The 22,035-nt window shown below is 38.0% G+C and overlaps 1 protein-coding gene across 5 annotated transcripts in view; it reads right to left on the reverse strand.

The window, feature by feature from the left end:
- The window catches only part of ZDHHC20 (zinc finger DHHC-type palmitoyltransferase 20), an 88,526-nt gene that overhangs the window by 42,523 nt on the left and 23,968 nt on the right, over positions 1–22,035 (reverse strand). For all 5 annotated transcript variants that reach the window (XM_001089163.5, XM_015120727.3, XM_015120725.3 and 2 more), the window contains exons 2-4: positions 14,239–14,265; positions 9,644–9,747; positions 2,163–2,283 (exon numbers count right to left, since the gene is read on the reverse strand). In XM_001089163.5, the coding sequence (XP_001089163.3) occupies positions 2,163–2,283; positions 9,644–9,747; positions 14,239–14,265 (252 nt within the window). The remainder of the gene's footprint in view (positions 1–2,162; positions 2,284–9,643; positions 9,748–14,238; positions 14,266–22,035) is intronic.

Here is a 22,035-nt window from a genome sequence, read left to right on the forward strand (position 1 = left end):
AAGTAACAGTTGAAAGGACAGTACAGAAAAAATGGGGTAAGGCACCATTGTGAAGTTAAGACATAGGAGAAAACAACAAATGTGGGATGAAGAAGAACAATCATACAAGGATACAAACACAGAAGTATAAAACTACAGAAAAACACAAAGAGGAAAGCGTTTCAAGAAGACAGAATGATAAAACGCCACTGATCCTGAAAGGGAGAATGAAAGCCCGCTGCGTGGAATTCACTAGAAGGAAGTGAGGCCCTGGATATAGACCACCTAAAAGACCTATAATCAAAGGCAAATGTAATAAAATAATAGGCCAGGCACCGTGGCTCACGCCTGTAATCCCAGTACTTTGGGAGGCCAAAGCGGGCGGATCACTTGAGGCTAGGAATTCGAGACCAGCCTGGCCAACCCATCTCTACTAAAAATACAAAAGTTAGCCAAGTGTGGTGGCATGTGCCTGTAATACCAGCTACTCAGGAGGCTGAGGCAGGAGATCGCTTGAACCCCGGGGGTGGAAGTTGCAGTGAGCTGAGATTGCACCATTGCACTCAAGCCTGGGCAACAGAATGAGACTCCATTTCCGGAAAAAAAGAAAAAAAAAATTACTGGAAATTTATTATTCTATGCAAAGAGCTATACTAAGTACTTTACATCTATTGTCTCTTTTAATACTTCCACTAACTCAGTCATGTAAATATTATTATCCTTACCTTAAAACGAGAAAGTTAGTGCTTAGAAAGTTTAAGTGACTTGCACTGTATTAGTAAGGGAAAAGCTAGGGTTTGATCTGTAATCCACGTCTTCATTCTATACTATATTAGTTATGCAAAAAGGACAGTCAGTCAAATATCCCCTCCTAAAATCTTTTTTTTTTTTTTTTTTGAGACGGAGTCTCGCTCTCCCGCCCAGGCTGGAGTGCAGTGGCCGGATCTCATATCACTGCAAGCTCCGCCTCCCGGGTTCACGCCATTCTCCTGCCTCAGCCTCCCGAGTAGTTGGGACTACAGGCGCCCGCCACCGCGCCCGGCTAGTTTTTTGTATTTTTTAGTAGAGACGGGGTTTCACCGTGTTAGCCAGGATGGTCTCGATCTCCTGACCTCGTGATCCGCCCGTCTCGGCCTCCCAAAGTGCTGGGATTACAGGCTTGAGCCACCGCGCCCGGCCTCCCCTCCTAAAATCTTGTAGACACTTTAAATTTTCTTGAGTCACAGTTTGTACACAGCTACACAAAGGTAATTTCCCATTGGAGTTTAGAAACTTAGTGGGTTGAAGAGGCAGAGCACCTGGACTTAAAATCCTGTTGTTTTTTATACTAGCTGTATGACTTGGAACAAGTTACTTAGCCTCACGGTGTCTTAGTTTCCTCATCCGTAAAATGGAAACTATAGTCTACACTTCATAAGGTTGTTGTGAGGTCTAAATGAGTTCGTACATGTAAACAGAATAACTGTTAAGCTGCAATCATTACCTGGTGTTTAAACCAATTAATGAGGTATATAATACATAAAACAATTTCCTAAAAAACAACAAAAAAAATTTTTTAAATAAACAAAATAAACAATTCCCTGTATTTAAATGACCGCCACTCATAGACTCTTCCTTGTCATAAGATTACAACCTAGGAACAGGAAGCTGCTGTTATGGTCATGGATCTCAGTGGAGGCATCAGTACACAGGAAACACCAAGGGCTCTGGAACTAGACAAACCTGAGTTCACAGCCTGACTCTCAGAATATTAGCCTTATACATCTGAACAACTTTCTTCCTATTTGTGTCTTTTACTGTTCTCCATTCTTAGCACACTGTCAGATTTTTTTTTTATTACTCAGTGATGACACATAATACTCAAATTCAGACTTCCAAATGACAGTTTACTAAGAATAATAATTAAAATTTTTAGCCATGAAAGTTGAGTTGGGGGAAAAAACAAGTACAGAAGAGATTCATATTAAAGTGAGCCCCTTAAACAATTTATATCGATGTTTTTCTATTTATCTATTTCTGCATCTGAAACACCACAACGAGAGAACAGGAAAGTCTTGTAGCTACAGATATTATTTATGGCAATAACAGTATCCATTTAATAGTCAAACCATGCAAATATATCCTGGCAGGAATACACATATTTTTAAAATCATTAGAAAAGGAACACTTATTCTTTTTCTTACTTTTTGAAGCTGATGTGGTATAGATAGGTAAAACTCTTGCTGCTCTTCTCAAAATTTCTTGTTGTCTTTCTTGGCTGAATTCTTTTTCATAACGTTCCTTTTCAGAATTGGACAAGTAGAACTATCAAAGAAAAGAGGACTATTAAATTTTTTAAATCCCATGATGTTAATTATCATGCTCAGAAAAAGTTTTATCTGGAACAGAAAAAGAAAACCAAAAACTATTTTATGAAGACAAAACTTGTCTTCAAACTTAACTGCTAAGTAGATAAATCAAGGACATTTTAACAAAAACTACATACCTTTGGCATAGAAAAGATTTGCTCTCCATACCAGATGGCAAAGAACATGAACTAAATATTTTTCCATCTTTGTTTCTCACAAATAAAATTAAGTTTCTACACAAGAAAGGCTTAATATATAGTCTCCATTAGTAAAAATTTTAGTTGCGCAAAAGTTACTGTCAAGAGATTTTTAATTTTTGGAAAAATGTCCAAAGATTTACTTGCTTTGGGTGAAAGGCTAAATCACAGTCATGGGGTCCTACTAATTTCTAGCCAAACGTCTCAAGAAGGGCAATGAGTCATTTTAAAAAAAACAAACAAACCATTTTTAGATTTTAAAAAGCTAACCAATAGGACTACTTTCACCAGATTTATGACAGATTGGCAAGGCAAGCATAGTGGCCTCTTCAAGTAGAGCGTCCTTTATAGAGCTGTTTTTTTTTTTTTTGAGATGGAATCTCCCTCTGTCCCCCAGGCTGGAGTGAGCAGCGCGATCTCGGCTCACTGCAAGCTCCGCCTCCCGGGTTCACGCCATTCTCCTGCCTCAGCCTGCCGAGTAGCTGGGACTACAGGCGCCCGCCACCAAGCCTGGCTAATTTTTCTTTCTTTCTTTTTTTTTTTGTATTTTTGGTAGAGACGGGGTTTCATGGTGTGTTAGCCAGGATGGTCTCAATCTCCTGACCTCATGATCCGCCTGCCTCGGCCTCCCAAAGTGCTGTGATTACAGGCGTGACCCACCGTGCCCGGCCTAGAGCTGTTTCTTGTTTTCACTTCTTAGTGTCTGTTCCCATGTGTGGCCAGCCTCTGGTTCATTTCTCTTAATGGCATTTTCCCTTCAGGGTACTTTTTAATTGTTCTTTCATATGTCATCCTAACATCTCAAGGATCCTAAGTTTTATGCCTCATGTTAAATTTCATGTTACCAGGAAGTATAGGTTTCTATCAGTCTTTATTTCGTAGATTTAAAAAAAAAAAACTAAGAATGGCTTGAGATTTGTTCTTCATTGTGTTTTATATTTTAATAATACAATTCCTCAATTTTTATTTACTTGTAGGTTCTGCTTAAAAAGCCCTAAGGAATCCTGAGTTTTCATGTTTAAGGAGTATTTGGTCTAGTTGCTAACTCAGATACCACAATGTCTCCTCCTGTTGCTGCCCCATCATTGCTAATGTTATTAGCTTAACAACACAGTATTCTGCTATAAACAAGGCAACAGCTTGGCATAGTAGAGAGAGCTCTGAATTGAGGAAATTGTGATTCTAAGAGACTTAGGCAATTTTCTAACATTGCAGAACTACTGGCAGAGCCAATAGCAAAATACAGGTATTCTGTTTTCTATTCTGGTACATTTTCCTCTACATTACAATGTAAAATAAATGTTTTTGCTTTTTATAGATTGTTACTCTAACCTGACTAAAACACCACACTTTAGGAAATGTAAGAGTCTATTTAGATTACCTCGCTCAGCTTCCACAATCAAATTGTGATGGGACAAGAAACCCCCAAATTACTTATAGGGGACAAGAAACCACATGAACAGATGAACAGGACAGTAAGAAGTCGGGAAAGACTCACATAACCTTAAAGATGAAAAAGTCTTAAAGACAATGGAGGTCCCTTATCTAATCTTCCATCACAAGAGGGGTCTTCAGACATTTCTGACAGATTGGGTCCCTCTTGAATACTTTCAGAGAAATATTTTCCTATTTTGCAAGATGGCATGTTCTCTTTAAGAGAATTTTAACTTGTTAGAAAGTTCTTTCCTGACATGACGTGTCTCTTACATATTCATAGTACAGTATAAAAATCACATGGTAACATGTTAAATATATTTGAATAGAAGATGTTCTGATCAAATTTTACAGATTCCCTATAAAATTTCAACAGATTTCTCTGGGCTGTTCTATTCCTAGTCTGCAGTAGCATCCCAAGCTCAGGCCTCTTTATTGCTACTCAACATCATCACTTATCCTTAAGAATGAAGGTTATGGGCCAGGCATGGTGGCTTATGCCTATAATCCTAGCACTTCAGGAGGCCGAAGCAGGAGGCCGAAGCAGGTGGATCACGAGGTCAGGAATTCAAGACCAGCCTGGTCAACATGGTGAAACCCTCTCTCTACTAAAAAAACACAAAAATTAGCTGGGTGTGGTGGCATGCACCTGTAGTGCCAGCTACTCGGGAGGCTGAGGCAGGAGAATTGTTTGAACCTGGGAGGTGGAGGTTGCAGTGAGATCACACCACTATACTCCAGCCTGGTGAGAGTGAGACTCTGTCTTAAAAAAAAAAAAAAAAAAAAAAAAGAAGGTTATAAAATTATGAAAAGCTTAAACCAAATGAAAATTTCAAGAGGCATCAGAATTTTAGATGACAAATGGAACAAAACAAAAATTCAAACAGATTGTAATTTTGAATTAGTTCTAGAAGTTTGTCTTTTCATTCAAAACTAGTGAACAGAATTCAAACTATGAAATGCTATTATTGTCTTAAATTCAGTGTTCAGATAGTTCTATTTAAATATATATTAAATGCCAATTAAGAGTGAGGTGTTGTCCCGGATATCAGAGATCCAAATATTAATAAAAACAACCCTTGCCTTCAAAAAGTATATTTCTATAGTCTAGTAAGACAGCCATATAAACAAAGAATTACAAAATACGAATCAGCATAAAATACAACATTAATAATATATTACAAGGTATGATAAAAGCTCCCTTGGGAGGTAGTAGGAGTTATCAATGAAAGTTTCTTGAAGGCAGTGTACCTAAGTTTTGAAAGATAAACAGGAATCTTTCAGGAAGACAGAGAAGAAAATCTTGGCAAAGGGAACAGCATACAGAAAGCACAAGGATGTGAAAATAGTACAGTATATTCAATTTAACACACTGCTTCATTATAGAGTTCCATGAAGAAGCAATGAAGATTAAATTAGTAAGATTTTAGTTCATGAAGGGATTTGGTGTACCATGCAAATGAACATGAGCTTTATCTTACAGCTAACTGGCAAACTGTAGGATTATAGTCAGGGAAGGGATGGGACCGTATTTTCTTTTTAGAAAAGATGACACTTGGTGATGGGAGATGCTTAGCAGCTATTCACATGCTGCCTCTTCCTCACCATTTCTTAAGTCTTTATCAATCTGCCTGTTATACACGAGGTCCGATTCTAACTACTGGGGATACAGGAATAAACAACAAAGATTTTTCCTTCAAAAAGCTTAGTGGAAGAGATACTTATAAAGGTCTCAGCTTAAACGCCACTTCCTCAGAGATTTATTTGAATATACTATCTAAAAGTAGCTCTTTCTCCCCTAAAGTAGCTTTTACTTTGTTATACTCTATTATATTACCATGTTATTTTTCTAAATTTATCACAATTTATGATTATTTTATTTGTTCACTGTTTGTCCCTACCTTTAAGCCTAGCACAATCTGATATCCGGTGGGTGGTCAAGAAGTACTTGATTGAAACAATGAAAAAAAGACACCCCACCCATATTTATAACTTAACTTCCTTAACGATTTATAGTTTTTGATGATGATGACGATGATGATGATAATGATTATTGCGACAGAGTTTCGCTCTTGTTGCCTAGGCTGGAATGCAACAGCGTGATCTTGGCTTACTGCATCCTCTGCCTCCCAGGTTCAAGCAATTCTCCTGCCTCAGCCTCCTAAACAGCTGGGATTACAGGCATGCACCACCACACCCGGCTAATTCTGTACTTTTAGTAGAAATGGGGTTTCACCATGTTGGTCAGGCGGGTCTCAAACTCCTGACCTCAGGTGATCTACCTACCTCTGCCTCCCAAAGTGCTGGGATTATAGGCATGAGTCACCACGTCTGGCCCCAGTTTTTGCTTTTTAGACCCAATCTATTCCCCTAGACCTGGATCTCCAAGCACTGTTCTAACCTCTGAGATGACTGAATCCTCCTAACAAAAGCTGTGAGTTTGGTGTTTTATTAGCACCAACCTCTGAGCTGACAGGATCCTCCTAACAAAGCTGTGAGCTTGGTATCACGTTAGCACCAAACTCACAGCTCTGTAATTGCTTATATAGGCCTACCTCAGTCAGCACACTGTAAGCTCAGTGGCAAAGAGAATCTTAAATTCCTGTTCTTAGTTGTCCCTGGAGCTTAGCTTAGCTGGCCCATGAAGATTTAATAATTAGTTCATTTAATAATTATTGAAAATCTATTATGTGCCAGAGAGTGTGGGGGGGGATCTAGTGAAGAATGCAATGTAAATATCCCCGCCCTCACAAAATTGAAAACTTAATAATGTGATGCATATTAGTAAACAGGCAATTACAATACCAGATGATAAGTTCTCTGACAGGGCAAATGAAGCATGCCACAGCAAGGTCACTGGATACAGGCTTGGGCAGACAGATGACCTTACAGGAGTAGAGGAGAATGAAGGAGAAGGTGATGTGAAGGCTTAAGCTCTGGGCTGAATGCGAAATGGATGCAATATGCTAGAACAACCACCAAAAAAATAATAATAATAATAACATTTTGATGGTACTTATTAGGTGCTAAGCATTCTTCTGAGCTCTTTATATACACTATTAACTCCACATAGTATCTATTAGTAATTACATAGATTATCAATTTGCTCAATTCTTACAGCTATCCTATGAGGTGGGTACTAATATCACCCTCACTTTACAGAGGAGGGACCAACTAAGGAAAGTCTCCAAAGTCACACAGTTAACACAGAGAGTACGTTGCAGAGGTACGAGCTGAACCTGAGCAGTGTTAGTCCAGAGTCTGTGTGGTGCTGTTGTTGTTGCTGTCTGAGACAGGGTCTCACTCTGCTGCCTGGGCTGGAGTGCAGTGGCATGATCACGGCTCACTGCAGGCTCAACCTCCCCGGGCTCAGTGATCCTCCCACCTCAGCCTCCCGAGTAGCTGGGACTACAGGTGCACACCACCATGCCCAGCTAATTGTTTTATTCTTTGTAGAGACGGGGTTTGCTACATTGCCAAGGCTGTTGTCAAAGTCCAGGACTAAAGCAATCCACCTGCCTGCCTTGGCCTTCCAAAGTGCTGGATTATAGGCATAAGCCACCACGCCCGGCCTGCTTTCTTAACCTCTACAGTATACTGCTTCTCAAAAGTACTACCAATTATTTTTCTTATTCTATTTCTTATTTCCTGTAATGAGAATTATTTACTTTTTACACATGCGATGTTTTCAATAGTCATCACTACTAGTAATTGATTAAACAAAATTAAGTCCTTTTCAATTTCAAGATTAAGAAATGGATGATAGTTTGTAACATAACTTTAAGGGTTGACTAATTAGTAACAAATGCCTGATGAATATATGTGAAGCAACACTGAAGTCTGACTTATGGTTTACTTTACCTTTTAAAACAAAAGCATCTAATAGAAAAAGCAGGCAAAAAACTGTATGGCATTACTTGCTAATGTTAAATGTATATTTACTAGTTCTACTCCTAGGCATCTACCCAAAATAACTACATATATATTATCCAAGAGACATGCACTAGAACGTTTGCAGCAGCCCTACTTGTAACAGCTCGAAGCTGGAGGCTACCCACATGCTCATTAACAGTAGACCGAGTAAATAGTGTTACATACAACTGAATACTAAACAATAATTAGAATGATCTTCAACTATACGTAACACAGATGAATCTTACAAACAGAATGTTAATGAAAGAAGCCACATACACACATATGACTATGACATACACATACACACCATACACACACTACTACAAAACTCCATTTATATTTAGTACAAAAGACAGGCAAAACTAATCTATGCTGTTAGAAGGCAAGAGAGTGGCTTCTTATGAAGTGGATGACTGAAAGGAAGCATCGGGGGTTGATGGGGTTCTGGTAATGTTTTGTTTCTTGAATTGAGTAGTAGTTGCACAGGTGTGTACACATATGCGTACTTTTTGTATATATGTTCTTCACCGCAAAGTTAAATAGAAGTTGATACTATTTTTAAACATATGGTCTATAATTTTTAATGATTTTGATAAATTTAACACAAAGGGAAACAATTACATTATCATCATCATCTAATATTTGAGTCCTAACAATGTGGCAGGTAAACTACTATTTTAAAAGCTCATGCCAGGCATGGTGGCTCACGCCTGTAATCCCAGCACTTTGGGAGGCTGAAGCGGGTGGATCACCTGAGGCCAGGAGTTCAAGACTGGCCTGACCAACATGGGGAAATCCGTCTCTATAAAAACACAAAAATTAGCTAGGCATGGTGGTGCGTGCCTGTAATCCCAGCTACTCAGGAGGCTGAGGCAGGAGAATCGCTTGAACCTGGGAGGCGGAGGTTGCAGTGAGCCAAGATCATGCCATTGTACTCCAGCCTGGGTGACAAGAGCGAAACTCCATCTCAATAAATAAATAGATAGATAGATAGATAGATAGATAGATAGATAGATAGATAGATAGATGCATGTTTTAACTGAATAAATCTCACAATCTTTACAAACATCCTACGGAGACAGGCACAATTGTTAGCTCCATTTTTTGGTAAGAAAACTGCAGCTTGGAGAGATTAAATTGTTAGAGCAAAAGATCAAACTCAGACAACTCTAACTCTAGAGAATATATTCTTAACCACCTTGCTATATGAAATTTTCAGTGAAGGAAGAATTCAGTCAGCTATGGCGAGGTAAGAGAGACATACTGGTCATAAAACCTACTCCACATAAATGTTTACCTATATTATTTTCCAAATGGAACCTCCAATTAGAAGAAACACTAGTCATATTAAAGTAAGCAATAGCCTAGACAATTTGTTTCCATCACAAAACTTTCTTTAATTGCAGCATATCTGTTCACGCCTGAGAAAATATAAATGTTGAGAGTTTCTAAAAATAAACTCTACTTTCCTAACTCAATTCCGTTCCTTAAGACTTTTTATTTCAGTAATATAAAGTATATCTTTAAGAAAACATAGCATGGCAGAAAAGTAGTAAGCATTTCTATACTGCTGAACTTTTACTATGCTATGTCAGTGGACTGTATCTGAGAACAGGCTGATGACTCACATTCACAGTACAGAGCAACCAAGCAGTTTTATGAATGGAAACAGAACACATGCATTATGTAAAGTTTTAACAAAGGTAACACAAGGGAAAAAAAATCCATAATCAGTTAAAACATTTGGTAATTTACCAACATTAAATTTACCTCTTTGGAGGGGGAAGCGGGAGATGTGAAAATTGTCATCCAATAGGACCATACAAACATAACAAAGAACAGATGGAAAGCCACAAGGTAAACAACGGTCTTTCCTGGTAAATAAAAACAAATAACAGTTCATTGAATCCAGGTGAAAACAGCAAAAGGCATTACATTAAAACACAATAATTGGGTCAGGAGGCCGAATCCAATAAACAAATTAAAATGTACTGAAACATCAAATATATAAACTTTACTTGCATGAGGAAACATTACTAGATATGAAGAAATACTCTGTTCCTATATTTAAGGATTATCAGTCTGGTTTATAAGATGAGATTTAAGATGAGATTTGATTATATTAGATTGCTGAAGATTTAAGCTAAAACACTTTCTTCACTCACTATATTTCAAGTTCTCCAAAAGTTCATCTTAAATGACTTAAAATTATTTAAAACAGAATCTATTACTATGAACATTAAATCCAAGGAACTGTCAACTGAAAGTAAATAAAATAAGTTACCATCACCATAAATGATGAATACATCTGAATAACTCATTCCCTGTATTGTTCAGAAAAAGTACCCTAAATTTCATTCCCGTTCAATACAGGCTAACAAGAAAAAGTTTTGGCCATTTTGAATATCTAACATAACTATTTCCCAAGTAGATTAATGTAACATTCCAACATCTCTATCTCCAAATATTGTCACTGATATAATTTTAAGCTTTTTGTTGTATTCTACATATTTGAAAGAAGTAGTACTGATTTCTTTAAGAAGCAAGATCTACCAGATGCTTAAACTCTTTTTCAGTTTGTAATGCAGCACCATAAACCCACTGAAGATAACAAATATAGACAAGTCTGAAATTCTACTCATTTTTAAACTTCAGATACAATGCTACTCCTTCCACAAAGGTCTTTTCTGTTCCTGTCAGAATTCATTACTTCTTCATACTGCACTCTCCAAATAATTTGCTTAGATTTCAATTACTTATTTCAGTAAAGCTAGCTGCTTAATACTGATGAGCTAATACACGCAAAACAGAAGAATGCCTGGCACACAATAAATCCTCAATAAATACTGACTATTAATATTATTACTTAGTCTTATCCAGGCATTTTAATTATTTTCTCCAAATTTGGTCCTTTTTGTGCATTCCCTATATCAGTGTTTCTCAATTTTAAGAAGTGAAAAAGTATTCACTGGTCTGCACTGAAAAAAAAAAAAAGAACGTAATGAAGCTTTTGTAAAAGCTAACATGTATTCAGTTTGAAGTACTCTCCTTCCTTCGGTCTGAGGTTTATTTTCCCTTATGTTTCTGGTTTAAAAAGTGCTTGTTCTTTTCAAATAAAATAATAATAATAATTTGACAACCCTGTTGCAACCCAACCTTTTCTTTTGAAATTGTATTGGGTTCATGCCTGATCTCAGAGAACAGAAACTCCAGTCACACAGCTGACCAATGCAGAAACCCAGGCCTGAAACGACTCCTCCTATCTCACAGCTTATCCGTGCAAATGCTACTAATTCTAGCTCCTAAAATTTCTCTCCAAGTGAACTCATTATTATTATTTTCATTATTTTTCAAAAATTTCAATAATTATCATTATTTTCACTGTCGGTGCATAGTTCATAAATTGTTGCCTATGTTCTTTGGATTGCTGCAAAAGCCAATTGGCCTCCTTGCTTCCAATCCATCTCAGTGGCTGATGTAAAATATGTTGCTCGTAGTTTCTTTCCCTCTTGGCTGCGGAATTCCTAAGAAATAACTGCAACCTCATTACCAATGCATCCTAGTAAAACCATGGGACTACTCAGTCACCATAACCGACTATAGGTACTCAAATCACCACTCCTATGTACCAAAAGCCAACTAGAAGGCACTATAATCTATGCCTTATTTCTAACCCTCACAGTAAGTCTTCTAAGGTATCATTCCAGTTTACAGATGTAAGCAGTGAGGCTCAGAGAATTTAATACTTTGTCCAACGTCACTTAGTTATTAAATGATGAAGCCAGAATTCAAACCCATATCTGTTTGACAAAAATCCAAGGTTCTTTTCACTATGTCCTAGCTAAAATTACAGTTTCCTCCACGTTTCCAACCATCATCTTAATGGTCATATTCTACTTCTAAGCAAGTATCTGATGCCAAGATAAAATTGTAACAGTAACTTCCTTTTATTTTAAAATGTGCTCTTTTTGCTTCCACTAACATTGATCGTCATGCGCATTAAAAACTGGGTTTTCAAAATCTGCTTTCTCTATCCTGTCAGTTCCCTTCAGGTTGAACCCCACGGTGTACCCAATGGACTCAATATCATTGCTTTGGCCAGGTGCTGTGGCTCGCGCCTGTATTCCCAGCACTTTGGGAGGCTGGGGTGGGCAGATCACTTGAGGTCAGGAGTTCAAGACCAGCCTGGCCAACATAGTAGAACCCCATCTCTACTAATACAAAAAATTAGCTGGGCGTGGTGGTGCACACTTGTAATCTCAGCTACGTGTAGGCTGACATGGGAGGATCGCCCAAACCTGGGAGGCAAAGGTTACAGTGAGCTGAGATCGTGCCACCGCACTCTAGCCTGAGCAACAGAGCGAGACTCCATCTCAAAAAAAAAAAGAAAGAAAAAGAAAAAATACATATTATATATATGTATTTTTATATATTATATATAATTGCTTCATTTGTTTTTCCTTTGGAAAAGCGTGCAAGAACTTAGTTTCCTACTGCTACGATAACACTGAGACCATTTAACAACCCTGCAATGTTATCTTCACTTTGCTTACTTCCTTTATAAATATTTTTGCCTAGACTCCATATTAAATCAAGCTTGCTGTTCCTCATCTATACACGATTGTGTAACTTTGAGATAGATGGTAACTTTGAGATACTTTAAATGTAAAACCAATATACTCTTCATAGTTTTAAGAACATTTAACATGATTTCAGAATATTTCTTTTCTTCATGAAAACAAAACAAAATGGTTTTGCTTAAAAATATATCCTGTTAAAAAATAGATAAAATAAAGCTCTTAACACAAGACCTAGAATATAGTAAGTACTTAAAAGATGGTATTATTAAATTATAATGAGTAAAGAATAACAGAAAACAATGCTTTTCACTAAATTCAAATTAATGTGATTATCAATAGGCAAACTTCTGGTTACATATACCTGCTATTGGTTACAATAGAGGAAGTAAAATCATAGTTAACCGAGAAAATGAAATCAAAGTTGAAAGAAAAACCTGAAACCTATATACCAAACTCTGTGTTCAAAAGTTCAAAAATCACCTGTAACTGAATTTAAAAACAAACAAGCTAACAGCAGCAATAACTTAAGACTGTATTGAAAGATTCTTTGGCCAGGCAATGTGGCTCATGCCTGTAATCCCAGCACCCCGGGAGACTGAGGCGGGCAGATCACAAGGTCAGGAGATTGAGACCATCCTGACTAACACAGTAAAACCCCGTCTCTACTAAAAAATAAAAATAAAAAAAATTAGCTGGGTATGGTGGCGGGCACCTGTAGTCCCAGCTACTCGGGAGGCTGAGGCAGGAGAATGGCGTGAACCCGGGAGGCGGAGCTTACAGTGAGCTGAGATCACCACTGCACTCCAGCCTGGGCAACAGAACGAGACTCCATCTCAAAAAAAAAAAAAAAAAAAAAAAAAAAAGACTCTGAGAGACATGGTAAAAATAGCCCCAAGAGATAATGATATAAGTTAAAAGTTCTTTTATAAGAACTTCTAAATTCTTTGCTTTCTGTATCTGTGCTTCCAACATACAGGAAACATTTTTGATTTAAAGAAAGAAAATAAGCAAACTGAGTCTGCATTTATTCTGTTACTGAGAAATTAAATTTAAAGGTAATTTAAGATTTACATACTTAATGCCTAATTATCTCCAGTAAGAGGAATTACTATATATTAATAATTTCTAACTGTTCAAGTATTTTAGAAATCCTCTGGAGTTTTGCATGTCCAATTAAATTCTGTTTAAATTTAATCTCATCAGACTTATGACATATGCTTTTATATCAGTGAAATTTTGAGAAATGATTTTTCCCTCTAGGCACTGTCTTTTTTACTTAGTTGTTATAAAAACTTTAGCTTCCTTAAACTGGTAATGCAATTTACAAATTTACATTCTTGTTATTTTCTTAAACATCTGTGCATTGTAAAGTGTGATTTTAACAAATGCCTAAACGAGAACCATCAATAAAATTCAGACATCATGAAAGCAGAATTGTCTCCTCAACCTAGCTAGCTAGAACTCATATTTTTAAAAATCCAAATAAAAAGTTTTGAAGAACATACGCGACAGAAATATTTATATAAATACACAAAGAAGTTTGGGTACTAGGTGCTGTACAAAATAATGGCTACTTTACATAAATAACACAAAATGAGAATACATGAAATGTTTTGGTCTGGAAATAACCCCATTACTAGATCTTGTTTTAATTACTTAAAATTTAAAGATAGGGATTTTATTTCTAAAAAACAAAAACACACGTATTCATCAATAAATAAAAAGTCTGTTCCAATTAAAATATCATTAAGCATTTAACTTAAATTGAAACTAAAAGTGTCTTACCATTTTCTTCATTTCCAAAAATAGTAACTAGAATAGAAGAAAAAACAGTGAATAAATATACTTTAAACATTTTGTATGTAAGTTTTATTTCAGGTTGAATATTCATCTTAATATCATTTTCAAAAAAATAAAATTTAGTTATAAATTGTAGACACTAATGCAAAGTCAAAATTGCACTAAAAAAACTCCAAAACCATTAAAATGCTAAAATTCAAATTCTTTATCATTAACACTACAGTCACACCAAATGTTTTCAGAACTTTATTAATTTTAAGTGTATCAACATGGTTATAGCTGCAATGTTTTCTTTAGCTCTTTCCTTAATGATATCTGCAGAATGAATAGAACTGTCCTCTATGACCCTCATAACTTATTTATTAGTCTGTAATGTACTCTTATCAACCTCTTTGTGAATCTATGCTCAAGACAAATGCATTTTTTCTAAAGAAAAAAGTAGAAGAACTTACCCTAATTTTTAGTGTTTTATTTTTCTCTGAATAATCAAATACTGAAGAAGTCAGACCATGCACAGAAAACGTAATTCAGTGTCTACCTCTCTTATGTTTTCTTCCATCTTATATCACTCTTGTGATGAATAAAGCCAACGACCACTTCAGTCTACCAAGACTGTAACCCTGGGAACTGCTATCTACTCTTTCTTTCTGGATAATCCAATGGCCTCGAGTCATGTTGGTTCTACTACCTAAGTCTGTTTATAATCTGTCACCTATTCTCCAATCCCTTCCCACTGCCTTCCTCAAATGCAACAGCTTAAGGCATCTTCCCATAGTCAGTGTAACACATCACCACCAGCAGCAAATCTGATGAACACTCTTCAACACCTGTGAGTCACTTTCAGAATGAAGTCCAAAATCTTCAGGGTAGGTAGCAAACACTACAAGCCCTCTGTAATCTAAAATCTGTCTACCTCTCTAGTTTCCTCCTTTTTTTTTTTTTGAGACAGGGTCTTGCTCTGTCGCCCAGCCTGGAGTGCAGTGGTGCAATCTCGACTCACTGCAACCTCCACCTCCCAGGTTCAAGTGATTCTCCTGCCTCAGCCTCCTGAGTAGCTGGGATTACAGGTGTGTGCCACCACGCCAGGCTAATTTTTGTATTTTTAGTAGAGATGGGTTTTCACCATGTTGGCCAGGCTGGTCTCGAACTCCTGACTTCAAGTGAACCCGCCCGCTTCAGCCTACCAAAGTGCTGGGATTACAGGCGTGAGCCACTGCGCCAGGCCCTCTCTAATTTCTTCTGTCATTTGCCCATATTTCTGGTCTAATTATTCTAAACAAATTGTGGTCTCCCAGATGCATCAAGCTGTTTCATATGTGCCATGTACCTTGTCTATTCATCCTTCAAGGCCCGTTTTGAATACTAGCTCCTTTGTAAAGCCTTCCTGAGTCCCTCTTAAGGCAGAGTAGATCACTCCTTTATATCACCACTGATCACTCTTCCATCTTTACCACACCATCTCATTTTTCTTTTTATTTTTTCAATTACTTGTCAATATGTCTGTCTCACCTTACTGGACTAAATGCTCCTTGAAGTGTGGAATCATGTCTTAGAATAGTTAACAACCCTGCAAGTTATCATTAGCTCCATTTTACAGATAAGTAAACTAAGGCTCAAAACAATTAAATGACCTTCCTAAGGTCACAGAGCTAGTATATGTAGTATAGAAGGGATCTGAACTAAAAGTCTGTTCAGACTACTGGTAAGGATGAAAACTTGATAATACACTGTGTTATCACCCTCCTCCAAGTAGAGAATCCGAATTTAAAATCACATCTAGCTAACAGTTTCCAGTGGTTGTCTCTTCCAGCCTCTCACTAAGATATTCAGGGAACAACAAAATTGCTTCATATAAAAACAAAGCTAGGCCGGGCACAGTGGCTCACGCCTGTAATCTCAGCACTTTGGGAGGTTAAGATGGGCGGATCACTTGAGGTCAGGAATTCGAGACCAGCCTGGCCAACATGGTGAAACCCTATCTGTGCTAAAAAATGCAAAAATTAGCCAGGTGTGGTAGCACGCACCTATAGTCCCACCTACTTGGGAGGCTGAGGCAGGAGAATCGCTTGAACCCAGGGGGCAGAGGGTGCAGTGAGCAAGATTGCACCACTGCACTCCAGCCTAGACAACAGAAATAGACTCTGTTGCAAAAAAAAAAAAAAAACAACCAACCAACCAACAATGGCCTAGAATCGTTTCTTCATAGAGGACTTTCCTGACCACAGAATGGGTTAAATAAATCTCGGTACATAATCCCACACCACTTTATACTTTCCCTTTCATAACACCCCTGACACTTGTAATTACTGGTTTACAGTTCATAGTTCCTTCTAGGATTTTTTCCTGAAGGTACAGGACATGACTTTTTCATCAGCCTCTGAAACAGTGTACAGCATGGAACAAGCTCTCAATATTTGCTAACGGCACCTCTAACTATAGAGACAAAGACATGGCTCGGGACAGCAATCTGTAGAACCTCTCACAGCGAGACAAGGCTATTCCATTTTAAGGGATCCCAAAATATTTTTTTCTTTGTTTTGTTTTGTTTTTGAGACAGAGTTTTGTTCTGTCACCCAGGCTGGAGTGAAGTGGCGCGATCTTGGCTCACTGCAACCTCCAACCCCTGGGTTCAAGCAATTCTCCCGCCTCAACCGCCCGAGTAGCTGAGATTACAGGTGCACACCACTACGCCTGATTAATTTTTATATTTTTAGTAGAGACAGGGTTTTGCCATGTTGGCCAGAATGGTCTTGATCTCCTGACCCCGTGATCCACCGCCTTGGATTCCTAAAGTGCTGGGATTACAGGCCTGTGAGCCATCATGCCCAGCCCCAAAATATGTTTTATAAAAATTCTTTTGATGACAAAACCAAGCTTACAAAAACTATTAGGGCTGGGCATGGTAGCTCATGCCCGTAATCTCAGCACTGGGAGGCTGAGGTGGGTAGATCACGAGGCCAGGAGTTCAAGACCAGCCTGGCCAAGATGGTGAAACCCCATCTCTACTAAAAATACAAAAAATTACCCGGGCACAGCAGCATGCGCCTATAGTCCCAGCTACTCAGGAGGCTGAGGCAGGAGAGTCGCTTGAACCTGGGAGGCGGAGGTTACAGTGAGCCAAGATCGCGCCAATGCACTCCAGCCTAGGTGAAAGAGTTAGACTCTGTCTCAAACAACAACAACAACAACAACAACAACAAAAACCTATTAGGCATACTAAATGTTTATACATGATTTTTTAAATGTAAGAAATGTCGTATTTCAACCTTGTCAATGACACTAATCTCATTTAGAGACAATATTAATTCATGGTTTTTTGTGAACATGAGGGCTGGCTATGTCCTATTCTTCACTTCATTGCCTTCTTGCCTGTCTCCCACTTATTGAGCCTGAAAATGTCAGATACTCACTTTATCAGTATACTTGTATCTACTATGGCTACGGGATCCAGTTCTTGCAAAAGGTACATCTTGAGGGAGGGAAAAACTGTCACTGGGAAAAATTTGTTTTGCCCTCCTTAACAAGTGAGAAGCATGTGACAAAGAAGCTCTATTATTTCCTTTATCCTGTTTTAGCTTTGAATTCTTGTAATGTGAGGATGTGCTGTCTGAACGTGCAACTGTCAACTTTCAACCTTGATGGGCCAGTTACATGCTGGATATAGAATTCTGGGTTGACAGTTCTTTCCACTCAGTACTTTAAATATGTACTACTTCCTTCTAAATTCCATGGTTTCTGATGACAAATCTGCTGTTACTCTGTTTTTCCCCTATAGGTAAAGTGTCCTCACTGTTTTCAAGATTTTATATTTAGTTGTCAGAAATTTGGTTATAATGTATGTTGGAGTGGATTTCTTTGGGATTTTTCTGTTCAGAGTTTGCTGAACTTCTTGAGTTCTTCTTGAGTATGTCCTTCACCAAGTTCAAAATTTTAAACTATCATTTCTTTGAATACCTTTTCAACCATATTGTCTTTCTTCTCCCCTGGGACTCTGATGGTACAAATATTAGACCTTCTAAAAATAGTCCCACAAGTCCCTGATGATTTGTTCATTTTTATTTTTCAGTATATTTTCTCTCTTTTGTTCAGACTGGGTAATTTCTAATGTTTTATCTTCAAGTTCATTCATTTTTTTCCTCTGCCCTCTCCGTTCTGCTGTTGACTTTTCAAAATTTTGGCTATTGTATTTTCAGTTTAAAAATCTCCATCTGGTTCTTTACGTCTTCTGTTTCTTTGTTGAGAATTATATTTTTTCATGATTCAATTGCAAATTGAATCATTTTAAAGATAGCTGCATTAAAGTCCTTGTCAGGTAATTCCAACATCAGTGGCTTTTTAGGTTTAGCATCTATTGTCTTTTCTCATTTAGTTTTCCTGGTTCTTGGTAGGATGGATGGTTTTCAATTGCACCCTGAATGTTTTGAGACTCTAGATCTTATTTAAATTTGTTTTTGCAGGCCTCCTCTGACTCCACACAGTGGGAGATGTGGGAGCACCACCTTGTTGCCATCAGGTGGGAGTACAAGTCCCGGCTCCCCGCTAGGCATCTGCGGACATATCTTGGCTGGGAAGGGTAGAGGTGCCTCCTTAGTGCTTCCCACATAGCCTCCATTGACACCATGAGAGGGCACTTGATACTGTTTGGGGTGGGGGGATGGAAGGCACACATCATTACTGCCCAGTGGGAATGAAAATCTAGGCTCCTGACTAGCGCTTCACCTTTTCTGATACTATCCCAGCAGGAATGTTGGGGAAGAGACACAGGAGGGGGTCTTGTTACAGCTGGGCAAGGTGGGGAAGTCTTAAGCTCAATACTCAGTCTTTGTTGGTGAGAGTGGGGGATGGAGCACAGTTTGTCTTTGTTTTTGGCTACAGTAGGGCAGTTATTGTCTACAAGTTTTCTGTCTTACTAGGTTGTCCCTTTCCTGGCTTGACTAATGAAAATGGTTTTCTAGGGTTTGTTTTGGTCTGTATTAACTGGTGTTTCCAGGTTGACAGCTTCTCTAGCACATATATGAAGAAAAAATAAATCTAGGGAACATACCACCATGTTACTCCTCAGGTCGCAAGGTCCCTAGCTGATCTGGCTTCTTCTTGCTACCTTTCAGAGTCTTCTCAGGTTTGTTTTCTGTACATTTTCCAGGGATTTTAGCTGTACTTACTAAGAAAAGGAAGAAGAGTCTCTATTTCATCTTGTCTCAGAACTGGAAGTCCCTGCTTTTTGTCCTACTGCCCAATAGCATCTGTTTTAAGGAGGTGCGACAACTTCTTTATCCATTAATCAGTTCATAGACACGTGAGTGATTTCACCTTTTTGTCTATTATGATTACTCGTGTATTCACCAAATCTTTGGGTGGACATAATATTTGTGTACTTGTCCATTTTCACGCTGCTGATAAAGACATACCCGAGACTGGGAAGAAAAAGAGGTTTCATTGGACTTAACAGTTCCACATGTCTGGGGAGGCCTCAGAATCATGGCCGGAGGCAAAAGGCACTTCTTACACAGTGGAGGCAAGAGAAAATGAGGATGCAAAAGCAGAAACCCCTGATAAAACCATCAGATCTCGTGAGACTCATTCACTACCCCGAGAACAGTGTGGGGGAACCACCTCCATGATTCACATGATCTCCCACTGCGTCCCTCCCACAACAACGGGAATTATGGGAGTACAATTCAAGATGAGATGTGGGTGGGGACACAGTCAAACAATATCAGTTTTTATTACTTAAGTAAATATCTAAAAACGGGATTGCTGGGTCTGATGTTAAAACATGTGCTGAACTTTACCGGGAACAGCCAAACTGTTTTCAAAGTGGCTGTATTTGGCACAAAATGTTTGGCACTTCCACTTACAATGGATCAGAGTTACAGTTGCTCCACATCCTCACCAACGCTTAGAACTGACAGTTTTTAAAATTTAGCTGTTCCAAAAAATATGCAGTGGTATCTTCATTGTGCTTTTGTGTTTTCCTAATAACTAATGATGTACAGCATCTTTTCATGTGTTTATTAACAATCAGTATCCCTTATTTGTGAAGTTATATGTTCAATGGTGCCCCTCTTTTAACTGTATTGCTTATTGAGTCATGAGTTCTTTATATATTCTGGATATAAATCTTGATATGTATGTGCCAATATTTTCTCCTAGTCCATAACTTGCCTCTTTATATTTTTAAGTGTCTTTTGAAGATCACAAACTCTTAATTTTGACGAAGTCTTAATTTATCAATTTTTTTCTTTTATCATTCATGCCTAGGAAATCTTTGCCAGCCTATGAAAGTCACAGTTTCTTATATGTTTTCTTCTAGAAGTTTTATAGGTTTTATATTTAGGTCTGTAATATATTTTTCATTTTATTTCATTTCATATTTTTATTATTTTTGAGACAGAGTCTTGCTCTCATTTTATTTCATATTTTATTTTATTATTTTTGAGAGAGAGTCTTGCTCTGTCACCCAGGCTGGAGTGCAGTGGCACGATCTCAGTTCATTAAAACCTCCACCTTCTGAGTTCATGCCATTTTCCTGCCTCAGCCTCCCAAGTAGCTGGGACTACAGGCATACATCACATTTTTTTTTTTTTTTTTGAGAAGGAGTCTCGCTCTGTAGCCCAGGCCGGTGTGTAGTGGCGTGATCTCGGCTCACTACAAGCTCTGCCTCCTGGGTTCATGCCATTCTCCTGCCTCAGCCTCTCGAGTAGCTGGGACCACAGGCGCCCACCACCATGCCTGGCTAATTTTTTTTGTATTTTTTAGTAGAGATGGGGTTTCACCATGTTACCCAAGATGGTCTCGATCTCCTGACCTCGTGATCCACCCGCCTTGGCCTCTCAAAGTGCTGGGATTACAGGTGTGAGCCACGGCGCCTGGCCGATGCCTGGATTTTCACTGGCTGAACTTACAGATCAATTTGGGGAGAACTAATGTCTTTGGAATATTGTCTTACAGCCCATGACCATGGCGTAGCTCTTCATTTTAGATTTTCTCTAACACACAGAACCTTGCACATATTTTGTTAGATTTATCCCTAAAATATTTCATGTTTCTGGTGCTATTATAAACAGCATTTCTAAAAATTCCAATTTTAATTACTCATTGCTATAGAATACTATTTAGAAATGTTTCAGTTTTGTTTATTGACCTTGTGTGCTGGCTAAATTCACTTTTTGGTTCTAGTAGCTTGTTTGCAGATTCTTTGGGATTTTCTACACAAATGACTAGTAATCAACAGGGTTTGTTTTCCTTTCCTTCGTGTGTGTGTGTGTGTGTGTGCGTGTGTGTGCATGCCATTTTAAAAGGAAGATAAAATACCTGGTAAGTTTATATTGATATTTCCAATTAAAATCAAAGTCTACGGGGTTTTTACTTAACATCTTCTATCTCACATTGGTATCTCCTTTTTCCATTGAGAATTCTGGTTCTCAAGGACACAAGGGATGAAGAACTGTAATATCCCATACTGCTTACCCAATAATCTCAAGATAATGACACCAATAACACTGCCAGTAATATGATTACTTAAAAGTTTGAATAATGTTTTCACATAGTCCCTCTCCATTCTCTAGTAGCTGTGCTGTATCTACACTGTGAAAGCGTACAGTATCCATGACAAACATTATTCCTCATTTAGTCTTAGTCTTGGGTCTACAAGAAAATAAATATAATAAATATTGAATGCTCATATTAGAGTTTAATTTATATCTCTGCAGTCAATTTGGCTGTCTGAAGCTCACTCTCATTCTCTAGCAAACTAGTTTTGCTACAGATACTGTTCAAGTT

Source organism: Macaca mulatta, chromosome 17, assembly GCF_049350105.2.
Source record: "Macaca mulatta isolate MMU2019108-1 chromosome 17, T2T-MMU8v2.0, whole genome shotgun sequence".
Classification (NCBI taxonomy): domain Eukaryota; kingdom Metazoa; phylum Chordata; class Mammalia; order Primates; family Cercopithecidae; genus Macaca; species Macaca mulatta.